Below are 12,417 nucleotides of genomic sequence, written 5' to 3' on the forward strand. Positions count from 1 at the left end.
CGTGTTCACTATACGCGGGAGGGTAACCAACTCGCGGTGCTTCTTAACGAGGGGGAGAATACCCCCATTGCGGTCTCGCCCTTGTGTGTTCGTTTCTCTGTTTGTAATTTCCGAACTTGTCTATAGAAATTCAAATTCCCATAATTACCAATGGTAAAGAGATTAGCAGATGTTGTAAAAGAACAACAAGTGTGTCGATTGCGTTGATTCAAATGTTACCATTAGTAGCGTATTAACATTAAGTATGACACATTGACGTAACTACGTGAAATGCGCCTTACTAAGAAAAATTTATTTACGCCCCCCAGGGTTGCCACAAAATTTTCCCTTACTTTTCCATTTTGTCCCTGTACTTTTTTACGTCTTCCCTTGAGTTTCTAGGCATAAACTTAGCATCGTCTTTCAGTTTGTTACTTAAATTAAACATTCCATTCATAACTTATAAACAGTGGCCATTAGAGCAAAATGTCATAAAACATTTTAGACTTAAAAGTGTCCATATTGTAATTCGGTCCTTCCACCCTTTCTGAAACGGGCTGTATTACAAACCATGATGTAGCTAAACATTTTCGCATATCATTATTCTACGTCATGTTCAAACAAATGAAAAATTGTTGTTTTGGCAAATTGTTTTATTGCTTCTCACAATTTGTACAGAAAAAATGTTAAGTATAAAAAATTATAAGCAAAAAAGAAGAAGAAAAAAAAAGTTTCAATACACTTTAATAGGTAAAAAAGATATAAAATTTTTTTAACATGGAAACATTTTCAAATTTCAATACTCTTTATTGAAATTGTAACATTCTGTTTTTCAAAGGGTTCTTATATAAATTTTTAGATATGAAAGTAATACATAGGGTCGTTATTTCCTCAAAATACTGCTATTTCAAGGGACAATTAATAATTAGTAACAAAGAAGGAACATTATAAATGAATGTTTCCATGCATGAGAATGGTTACAGGCAATTTAAGAGTTTCGCTATCACAACAATTTTCTTTTTTAAATTTTCAAGCAACTCTTTGAACATTTTTAAATGGAGTAATGAAATGTTAAAGAAAAACGATACAAGTTCAAAAAAAAAATTACCAAATTTATTAAATCAACTCTGGAGAACTTAACAACTTTTACCGGGTGTTCAATGTTTTTTTTTACGCACACCTGGCTGGTGCATACTGATTAACGATTATTAAACCTTCCAGTGTTCAACATTTTTTTTATATCATAAAGTGTTAAAACACTGTTATCTTTCTTATATGTAATACTAATTAAATCTGAAATTTTTAATTTCGACGCTGGTTCGAAACAAACATCTTTAAAGGGAGGGTGAAGTGGAAAATCAAGGGACTTTTTTTTATCGATTCTTCTTCTAATTACAAGACCAGTGTGCGTAGTGAAACATCCAGGAGAAAACACCGAATGATTTTAAAATTACCATTGGTGTGAAATTTCACGAATAATTTGAAATTAGCACCTCCGACCAATCGCGTAACGCCCTACCCCTGCCTTCTTGTTAACAAAATTATCGTGGCACGCTCCATGTCTCGCGCCACGATTGTCACATCGCGCGCAAATTTTATCGAATCTCGCGATAAATTTCATACGACACGGAGCATGCGTCCCACGAGAAGTTTGTTAATAAAAAGGCAGGGCGTTACGCGATTGGTCGGAGGTGCTAATTTCAAATTATTCATGAAATTTCAAACTAATGGTAATTTAAAAATAATTCGATGTTTTCTCCTGGATGTTTCACTACGCACACTGGTCTTATAATTAGAAGAAGAAACGATAAAAAATCACTTGATTTGCCACTTCACCCTCCCTTTAATAAAAAAGTTGATTAAATATGGTAATTTCCATTATTTAATATAACTTTAAAACCTTTTAAGGCAGATATATATCAAATCGAAAGTTTCTAAAATGAAAAGGAACTATAGGCTATGTCACTTGCAATCTCTAGTAAAATGGACGGAAATATTTTAATAGGAAGCCAATTTTAAGTCTGTTCCGACGTTTTTAGAACTAGTTAAGAAATATGTTTTCAAAACTATGCAATACTGGTTTTGTATTAATAAAATTCAAAGATTGTATGATTAAAATAACGTATCATAAAATGACAAAACGTCTTGTATCAAATTGTGATAAAATTTTATGTCATACATTATTAAAAACATTTTTAAGATTAACAAAAATAATGACCTAACATTTTGATAGATCTTTAATATAAACTTTAAGACAAATGAAATAAAAAAGAATGGTATCAAAACTTCAAACCTGACCAATTAAGTCTTTTGGTAAGTTCTTTGGCATTACAGACAGTGTCACGTTTCTCTATGGAGAGGAAAAACTCCCTGACATTTCAAATGTTGGCGTATTAAGAGTACGGCATGATAACGCTTCGTTTTTCTCGGGAGTTCTCATCAATTGGTTCAGATTGTTGACGGAATTGAATAACTCTTCCTCTGAAAAATTAAGTACTCCGCTTTCCAGGAAATCATCGATGAAATAATTTTTTTCACTATCTCCAAGTAATTCGGTTTTATCTTGATTGGCTACAGATGTAAATGAGAGCTGTGAGGAACTAAAGCAACTTTGTTCGGTACCAATTGAATTCGACATACCTGAATAGGTGAAGTCGATCCAGTTCACATTTTCAGCTAATTGAGTCTCCTGAACTTCAGCCGAAACAGAAGATTGAGTTTCATCAGCTATTTGAGTCCCCTGAACTTCAGAAGGAGCTGAAGATTGAGTTTCATCAATTATTTGAGTTAACTGAACTGCATAAGGAGCTGAAGATTGAGTTTCATCAGCTATTTGAGTCCCCTGAACTACAGAAGGAGCTGAAGATTGAGTTTCATCAGCTATTTGAGTCCCCTGAACTACAGAAGGAGCTGAAGATTGAGTTCCATCAATTATTTGAGTCCCCTGAACTTCAGAAGGAGCTGAAGTATTAGTTTCATCAATTATTTGAGTCCCCTGAACTTCAGAAGGAGCTGAAGATTGAGTTTCATCAGCTATTTGAGTCCCCTGAACTACAGAAGGAGCTGAAGATTGAGTTTCATCAGCTATTTGAGTCCCCTGAACTTCAGAAGGAGCTGAAGATTGCGTTCCATCAATTATTTGAATCTCCTGTACTACAGAAGGAGCTGAAGATTGAGTTTCATCAGCTATTTGAGTCTCCTGAACTACAGAAGGAGCTGAAGATTGAGTTTCATCAACTATTTGAGTCCACTGAACTGCATAAGGAGGTGAAGATTGAGTTTCATCAATTATTTCAGTCCAATGAACTGCATAAGGAGGTGAAGATTGAGTTTCATCAATTATTTGAGTCTCCTGAACTTCATAAGAAGCTGAAGATTGAGTTTCATCAATTATTAGAGTCTCCTGAACTTCAGAAAGAGCTGAAGATTGAGTTCCATCAATTATTTGAGTCCCCTGAACTTCAGAAGGAGCTGAAGATTGAGTTTCATCAATTATTTGAGTCTCCTGAACTTCAGAAGGAGCTGAAGATTGAGTTTCATCAGCTGAAGATGTAGTGTTTTCAGCAAAGCGTTCAAATTCCTCCATCAATTGCGGAATTGTGGACGCTCTCATTGAGACATTTCTAGTACATTCTTGATCATAAATTGTGGCAAAATCTTCGCGTTGAAAATTAGTAGGTGTTGAAGGACTCAAATTAACTGATCCTCCAGACAATAATGAAAATGACGAATCAGAGGAGTGAATTGAAGAAGCGGAAGCGGCACGTTGGATAGCGCTAGAAAGCTGTTCCTTAGCGCCTTCGATGATCGGTACACCGTATTTAAAATGCTTTACATTTGGATTAACTTTAAAAACTTCTTCGAGTTTGTTAGTAACTGGTTGCTGTTGACTGGGAGGTAGGTTGATTGGCAGCTCGTCCACTACCGCGCCAATAATCTTTCTGGTTTTAGACTCCATTTGTTTGTGATTATGACTGTTCATGTGGTTATCGTAATTTCTTTTGGACATAAAATAGCTTTCGCAAATGAAGCACTCGTGCAATTGACCCGTGTGCATTGTGTACCTATGCCGAGTTAAGTCTTTCTGCAAAAAGAAGAACGAGGAACGAAATTATTGCAAATTATGATAGTGTTCAGTGTCCTAATTTACTTAAGACTTACTCCATTGTCAAATACAGTTTTACACGTTGTACATTTATAAGGGTGGCTTTGAGAAACGTGATTTTGTACATCCCACGTAGTACTTCCAACAATACATTTACAATAGGGACATTTTCCATTGACATAGAGTTCCTTACGGTTTGCTTCAATAACTTGAAATCTATACTTTGTGCTTTGGTTTTCCAGAGTTATACTTAACACCTGGTTTGAAGTAGCTCTTAAAGTGCTGTTTTGCTTTGAAATATTACAGACGGCTGGAGTTTGTGCCGGATTTTCATGGACGGTTGTATCTGGCGCTGGATTTCCATGGACGGTTGTATCTGGCGCTGAATTTTCATGGACGGTTGTATCTGGCGCTGGATTTTCATGGACGGATGCATTCTGAGCTGAAATCTCATGAAGGGATGCATTCTGAGTTGAAATTTCATGGACGCAAGTATTTTGTTCTGAGACTTCAGGGAAAGATGCATTATGTTTTGAACTATTTGGGACCGTTTTTGACTTGATTTTCTGCCCCTTTTGGTTTTTCAATCTGCTGCAGGGTTTCAGTGCAGCATTGATGGCATTTTGAACTAATATTTCTTCATCAAGCTCGAAACAATTTGTTGAAGTTTGATTCCGTCTGTGCTGATTTTTTGGTATACTTATCTTCTGAGTCGAAGTTGATGGCACATTTTTCTCTTGAGTCGAAGTGGTTGGTAAGATTTTCTTTGGTTTCGAAGTTTTTACATTTTTCTTCCCTTTCGAAGATTTTGTAATAGTTTTCTTCCCTTTCGAAGACTTTGTAAACAATTTCTTTGGTGTGGAAGCTCTTGATACTGACTGAGTATTTCTGGAAGGAGTTTGAGGTAGCTCAGGATCGTTTGCGGAGATTTGACTTGAGCTAATACTTTTTGGTAATTTTTGACTAGATTCACTAATGAGCTTTGTAATTTGACTAGAGCTTATGTTATTAACTAGACATATTGTAAATTTGTCTATTTCTTCATCACAAACAGGAGTGTCTGGTCGTAATGATTCAACAGATTCCTTGACCAGCAAAGCATCGTTAGATTCGTGTTGAGGAAGGACTCGGGGTACTTCTTCATCGCTGGGAGGAGTTTCTGGTCTTAACGAGTGATAAGATTCCTCGACCAGTATAGTAGTACTATCATCTTTGGAAGTAGGCGCACTGTGGTGGTCTTTGTTAGATTCGTGTTGGAGAAGGACTTTGGTCACTTCTTCATCGCCAGGAGGAGTTTCTGGTCTTAACGAGTGATAAGATTCCTCGACCACGACAGCCAGTATAGAATTGCAATCATTTTTGGAAGTAGGCACATTGTGGTGGTCTTTGTTGGATTTGTCTAAGTTTTGGCGAAGACCTTGTAGAGTTTGTGGTCCTAATGAGTGACGAGATTCCTTGACCAATATAGTATTGCAATCCTCATCGGAACTAAGCGCATTGAGGTGATCTCGGTTAGATTCGTCTAAGTTTTTGAGATGCACATGGGTTATTTCTTCATCAGAGCTGGAGGTGAGCGACCTCCTTGAGTCCTTAGATTCCTCCTGTACTTTATCACAATCGTCATTAGAATTTGGCAAACGTTTCGGATATTTGATAGTTTTGTCTTGCTCCTGGGCAACGTCTTTAAGTATATCTTCACCGCTAGCGGCTGTATCACAGAAACCTTTGGAATTTGGCACAGTTTTAGGATCATGGTTAGATTTCTCAAGGTTTAGGAACGAGTGCGTTACGTTAGTGTTCTGAGAAAAAACCCTTTTCACTTTGCACTTCTTCAAGATCAATGACGCATTCTGACTTTTCATTACATCTTCCACAATAATTTCTACACTTGATTGGAGAAACTTTTCAGATGTTTCAACGGAAAAACTCGACACGTCTCGTTGCGTTTCCGATTCTGGTGTCAGTTCTATAGGCCTTCTTTTAAATGATATACAACTATCATCATTACAACATGAATTCCGTTTGCGTCCATTTCTTAATAGATTAGGCTGATCATTTTGAGCGCTTCTTTTATCAGCGCTTACATTTGTAACAGGAACTATGGTACAAGATAAATTTGAGACTACTTTAGTCAAGGAGGAGTCCTTGTCAGCTTCGATGAAAGGCATTTTATTAACTGTACAGCTTGACTCAGTAGCTTTATTTTCGTTCGAGGTTAAGGCACAAGTCGAACGTTTTCCTAATAACATCCGAGATGATTTTCCTCGCGATGATTGGCTTTGAGTTTCAGTTATTTTTTGACAAGACTGTTGACTATTTTTGGTTTGATTATTATTATTAGCGATATTCTGACTAGAGGATACAACAGTAGCATCGTTATTTTCTGAATTCACGCGACGTGACTTTTCTCCTTTACATTTTGTATTCGCCGTCATTTTGTGAACGCCAACTTTGTGCGAATCCAGCAATAGTTCACTCGATAATGTGGCGTTACACTTGAAACAAGTCAGTCTTGAACGGGTACTCCTTGCGGGAGATTCTTCGGGAACGCTTTGACGCGAAATAGGAACTGATTTTTTCGATTTCATTTTTTGTTTCGACCCTTTAGATTCAGAAACAACTTCCGTTTGATTGATATTATTAACGATATTCTGACTAAAGGAAACAACAGTAGCATCGTTATTTTCTGAATTCACGCGATGTGACTTTTCTCCTTCACATTTTGTATTCGCCGTCATTTTGTGAACGCTGACTTTGTGCGAATCCAGCAATAGTTCACTCGATAATGTGGCGTTACACTTGAAACAAGTCAGTCTTGAACGGGTACTCCTTGCGGGAGATTCTTCTGGAATGCTTTGACGCGAAATAGGAACTGATTTATTCGATTTCATTTCTTGTTTCGACCCTTTAGATTCAGAAACAACTTCCGTTTGATTATTATTATTAACGATGTTCTGACTCGAGGATACATCAGTAGCATCGTTATTTTCTGAATTCACGCGACGTGACTTTTCTCCTTTACATTTTGTATTCGCCGTCATTTTGTGAACGCCAACTTTGTGCGAATCCAGCAATAGTTCACTCGATAATGTGGCGTTACACTTGAAACAAGTCAGTCTTGAACGGGTACTCCTTGCGGGAGATTCTTCGGGAACGCTTTGACGCGAAATAGGAACTGATTTTTTCGATTTCATTTTTTGTTTCGACCCTTTAGATTCAGAAACAACTTCCGTTTGATTGATATTATTAACGATATTCTGACTAAAGGAAACAACAGTAGCATCGTTATTTTCTGAATTCACGCGACGTGACTTTTCTCCTTCACATTTTGTATTCGCCGTCATTTTGTGAACGCTGACTTTGTGCGAATCCAGCATTAGTTCACTCGATAATGTGGCGTTACACTTGAAACAAGTCAGTCTTGAACGGGTACTCCTTGCGGGAGATTCTTCGGGAATGCTTTGATGCGAAATAGGAACTGATTTTTTCGATTTAACTTTTTGTTTCGACCCTTTAGATTCAGAAACGACTTCCGGAGCTGCCATCAGGTTTGGTTCTTCCCGAGCACTCTGAGCCGATGTTGTTTGACAGCCAACGTCGGTGGAAGACGGCAGTTCATTTTCATCATCGCTTATGTCTTCTCTACTATGACCCGCGAGTGATTTGAATCCTTTGACAGTTTTATTTTTGTATTTTTCGGGCAATACGTAAGTAGGATATGATTTCGCTGGGAAAAAGGCTCCAAAATATTCTCCAGGTTTTTCTGGATTTTCCGTTACTCTTAAGATATCAAATTCTTCCTCAGTCGAGATCTCACTATCGGAAGGATTAGTGTCTGTACAAACACCAATTTTAAGCGTTTCGTTATCCTCTTTGGACGTTTCTTTGTCATTATCATTGTAATCAACACGAGGGTCGCTACTTTCGGTATCAAGTTGATTAGCATTTTCATTGTTACGTTTATCATCGAGTTTCTTGTCTTTATTATAGTTTTTCGCGAAGCTATCTCGTTTTTTCGCCTTGTTTCTTTTACCGATGACATCGTACTTAGCGTTACTTTCATTATTCTCCACAGTATTCTTAGCTTTTCTCAGTCTAGCCCTAGTAACAACGCCATCTACAAATATCATATTAATGTTAGAAACTAAAATGAATACATTTTTTAAAGTAGGATTTGGTAAAGCTTTGTTAGGCGATGACAATTTTATAAGACTAGAAATTTGGTTCTATAGGATAATAAATGGCTTGATTTTTCATATACAGCAGGGAGCCAAAAATTTAAATTACTTATTTGAAAAACAGGGTTCATACAACTTTTGGAAAACGAATTTCCCTGAGATTTCCAGGTTTTTCCACATATACTTCCCTGAATTTTCCAGGTTTTACCCGTATATGGAGTATTCTAGGGAGCAAATGTTAACGAAGGAGGGGGGGGGCAAACATCTCCGTATCTCTAATATAACCAGAGTTATGAGCCTCCAAAGTATAGTGTAATGTTAATCCTACGGAGGGGATGTTTATGAACATTTTGCTTATTTACTCGACCCCCGTTTGACGCAAATTTCCCTGATTTCCCTGAATTTTACTAAAAATTATAAATTTCCCTGAGGTTTTTGTCAACTATTTATTTCCCTGATTATTCCAGGTTTTCCCTGTTTTCCAAGTTTGTATGAACCCTGAAAAATAGGATTTTTTCCCGAAATAATATAGGATTTTATGGGAGAAAAAATGGATTTTTATAGGAAAATAAAGGACTAAAAATTATGATCATAAATATAAAACTATTCTGTAGAAAAATCTAATAAGAATAACGTATTGGGTTTTACTTTGAAAAATGAAACATAATTAAAATTGTAATGTCTTTACTAATAATACATAAAAAATTCTGAGCGGTCTCCGTAATTTCGGTGTCTAGTCAAATGTGATCTACATAATATAGCTAAATTTGATTCTAAACTATACGAAAACTTTGACTAAGTCAAAAATATAGGATATTACAGGACCTTTCATGAAATTATAGGTGAATATAGGATAGGTCCAAAAATGTAGGATTTTATTGGAATTACCGAACCTACATGAGTCTAGCTAATTGCCTTTTGAAACCAATAGGGAGCTAACAACTGGCTTAGCTGGCTATGGGGAAGAGATAGTCTGACGTCACGCAGCACCCCCCCCCCCTTGGTTGGCATTTTTGCGCGTAGAATGTTGTTAGGGGGGATGAAACTCCAGTAAGAGATAGAAGGGTGTGACGTTTCAGGGTCAGAACTGTTAGCTCCCTATATAGTTCTGAAGATATATAAATAAAAAATGAATAGGGGTGAGTGACAAGGGCAAGTATACTTTCATCAACTAACTAACATCAACTTCCAGTAGCTCGAAATTTTGAAGCATTCATTTTGAGGGGGCAAAATTTCTTTTTGGTACTAAATACCATAAGTTCATATGATATGTTCCATAAGTTTGTCACTGGTTACAAACTGGAGCTTGTCTGAAGTGACGTAGATCATAGATTATCGTAAAATTAAGCCACGCCTGATGAGGCGCTGCTGTCAAAGGCTTAGTAATGCAGACTAAATAGGAAGATGGACTGCAAAACTAACCGAGTGTATAATCAAGTCTCGCTTGCCGTTCTCTAACTAGCTCGAGCTGTAAGTCTCTAGCATTACGAAGTATAGGAACTGTCATACTCATGGAACACGTCTTACAAATTTATGACATACTAAGTAACCGACATGTTTAACAGCGTTTCTAAAACTTTACGATTAAAATGAGACTTTCCGTTTAAAGTTAAAATGGCAAGGTGTCGCCTGACTGGACCACATTAAAGGGACTGTAAAGAAGGCATCAGCAGGTGGTTCAAAATTATTTAAAATACGTCACAGGCACGTGACCAAGGAGAGGCGTGGTTCGTTTTATTTCGAAAAAGTACCACTTCAGGGAATTGGCGCTGTAATCTCGCAAAAAACAAGGACTAGATATAAAATCCTTCTCCATGATTAGGAGTCTTTGTATCTTGGGATCACGTGACCTTTTTTCAAATAATTTTTACCCACAAGTCGATGCCTTATTTCAGTTAAATTAAGTGTATTACTTTAAACTTTAACATTATTAGGGGGTTACAGAGAGTTTTTCCCAAAGGGTCTTCCCATTACCATTAAACCAAGTCTTAGCATTGGTTTAATTTAAACAAATGTCATTAGATGCTCCCATAGTCAACTTTTCCCCACTACAATATCAAATTCCCTGACGTTTTTGGCGCATTTTAATATCCCCCCCCCCATCCTGAAAGCAAATGTTGGTTTCTGTGGCGCTCTAAAGGAAAAGTTCAGATAACATAACATTATACTAAAAAATGCCTTCTTCTAAAAATACAAGGAAATATATTAAAAAATAAATAAGTGAACTCTTATTACAAAATAATTAGCATTTAATTAGTCTTAAAAACAATCAAGGACTACTGCGCCATCCGTCATTGGTTTAGTGGCGTCTGCTAGCCAGAACCTCATACCCCTCCCGGATTGGTTGAATTCTCATAGGCTGAGAGAGGTAATAGGTTCGATTTAACAGACGCCATTTAACCATTGGCGGATGGCGCAGTAGTTCTCGTTTGCTAATTATTTTATAATAAGAGAGAATTTATTTTTTAAATATTTTTCCTTTTACATAGAAAAAGGCCTTTCTTTTAAGGTATAATGTTATGTTAGCTCAATTTTTTCTTTAACATACAAGCTAACTCAAAGCTTTCTTAACTCTAATGTCAATGATTAGAAAATGTCTTTTTGTTTCTTACCGTTGCTATTGCAGGCTTGCTGGTGTTTTGGTGTAGAACGCCCATTTCCCTCTTTCAATTTCGGATGGGATGAAAATTCCAATGAATGACAGTCTTTGTCCATTGTTTCACTGAATTACGTTACATCAAATAAGTTATTGATATTTGTATTCATTGTGTATTCATATTTACTTACCATTGTTCGAACTACGAAAAATTCACTAACTTTACGAAGCCATAACAATAAGCACATTGACAAATCACAACAAAGACAGTTCCAACTTCCACACAACGGCGCCAAAACCATAGCACACTCAATCACTCGCTCCACGTGATCGAGTGGATAACCTGCTCAGCGAAACTTACCGTAGGGTTTTGTTGCCGGTTCTCGGGCTCTGCTGGTGGCTCTGAAAATATGATAAGACCAGTTTTTCTTGCACCTAGCACTACACGCGGCTACGCGCCCACTGTGACCTATCCCATTAGGCCACCAGGCAAACACGTGATGCAGCGAATAATTGTGATTTCTAGCCTTTGGCGACGTGCTGGACCAGTGAGCAAATACGGGCGAATAAAAACACAATGTATAACCACAGAGAAATCAGGAAAATACCATAACTTTTGGATTTTTATTTCTAAATATTAAAAGCCCGCCAATTATGGTGCCTTAGCCCACTGCTTCACCACTGCAGCACCTGACCTGAAATTAGAAATTACGCAGTTAGCTACAAAGCTTGCGGCTTGCGACCGAGGGTGCTGATCGAGTGGGCTATGGCCTGACTGAGATGGGTAATCACTAGGAAATAAGTACATTTTTAAACTAGTCCTTAGGACTTGTGACCACTGCTCTCAGCATGGAGAAAGCAAAGAGAGTATAAGGGAGGAGTGGAAGGAATTCCTCAACTTGTGGCCCCTTTTCCTGGTACAGGACGACTTCCGCTAAGCAAAATTAAACGGGCCGGAAGCTCTCATGTACCAATTTAGGAGCAACATTATTATTTGAGCTTGTGGAGCGGGGAAGCTTCCACTCCTCCCCTTTGCTCTCTTTGGAGAAAGGTACTGGTGGTCCTCCTTAGATTTCCATAGATTTTCAAGCTTCCACTCCTCCCCTTTGCTCTCTTTGGAAAAAGGTACTGGTGACAGGTCCTCCTTAGATTTCCGATAGATTTGCAATTAATAAACTGGTCCTGAGGAGCAATTACCTCACTTCTTGAATTTAAAAACTGATTTTGGACCAGAGGAAGTGTCTTATTTCCCTGACTGGTAATGGTGTTCAATCACGAATAGTAATATAGAAAATAATATAGAAATTTAAATATATTTTATATATATTCAAATTTATGTATTTAAAAGATATAAAATCGTATTAACCGTAAACTTTGCTTGAAATGACATTATTTCAAATTTCCCGCCTAAAATTTAACATTTCCAGCCCAAAAATTCACATTTCACGCCCAAAATTTCAAATTTCCCACCCAAAATAGTGCGTACCGGAACTTTAACGAAAAAACCATAATTTTTGAGTCTCGGTACTATAATTCCGGTTTCAAAATCTGGCAACGCT

The 12,417-nt window shown here is 37.2% G+C and overlaps 1 protein-coding gene across 1 annotated transcript; it reads right to left on the reverse strand.

Annotated features, from left to right (window-relative positions):
- Positions 1-554: 554 nt before the first annotated feature.
- Positions 555-11,175, reverse strand: LOC149713417 (uncharacterized). Its single transcript, XM_089847726.1, has 5 exons — positions 11,050-11,175; positions 10,875-10,984; positions 4,141-8,201; positions 2,620-4,063; positions 555-2,550 (listed from the first exon to the last, which is right to left on the reverse strand). Exons 2-5 carry the CDS (start codon positions 10,975-10,977, stop codon positions 2,330-2,332), a joined length of 5,829 nt encoding a protein of 1,942 aa, XP_089703852.1. The 5' UTR covers positions 10,978-10,984; positions 11,050-11,175; the 3' UTR covers positions 555-2,329.
- Between the last annotated feature and the right edge of the window lie 1,242 nt (positions 11,176-12,417).

The sequence above is a fragment of the Phalangium opilio genome, unplaced genomic scaffold (genome assembly GCF_054372755.1).
Source record: "Phalangium opilio isolate 3A_F unplaced genomic scaffold, DU_Popi_V2 ptg000009l_1, whole genome shotgun sequence".
Lineage (NCBI taxonomy): Eukaryota > Metazoa > Arthropoda > Arachnida > Opiliones > Phalangiidae > Phalangium > Phalangium opilio.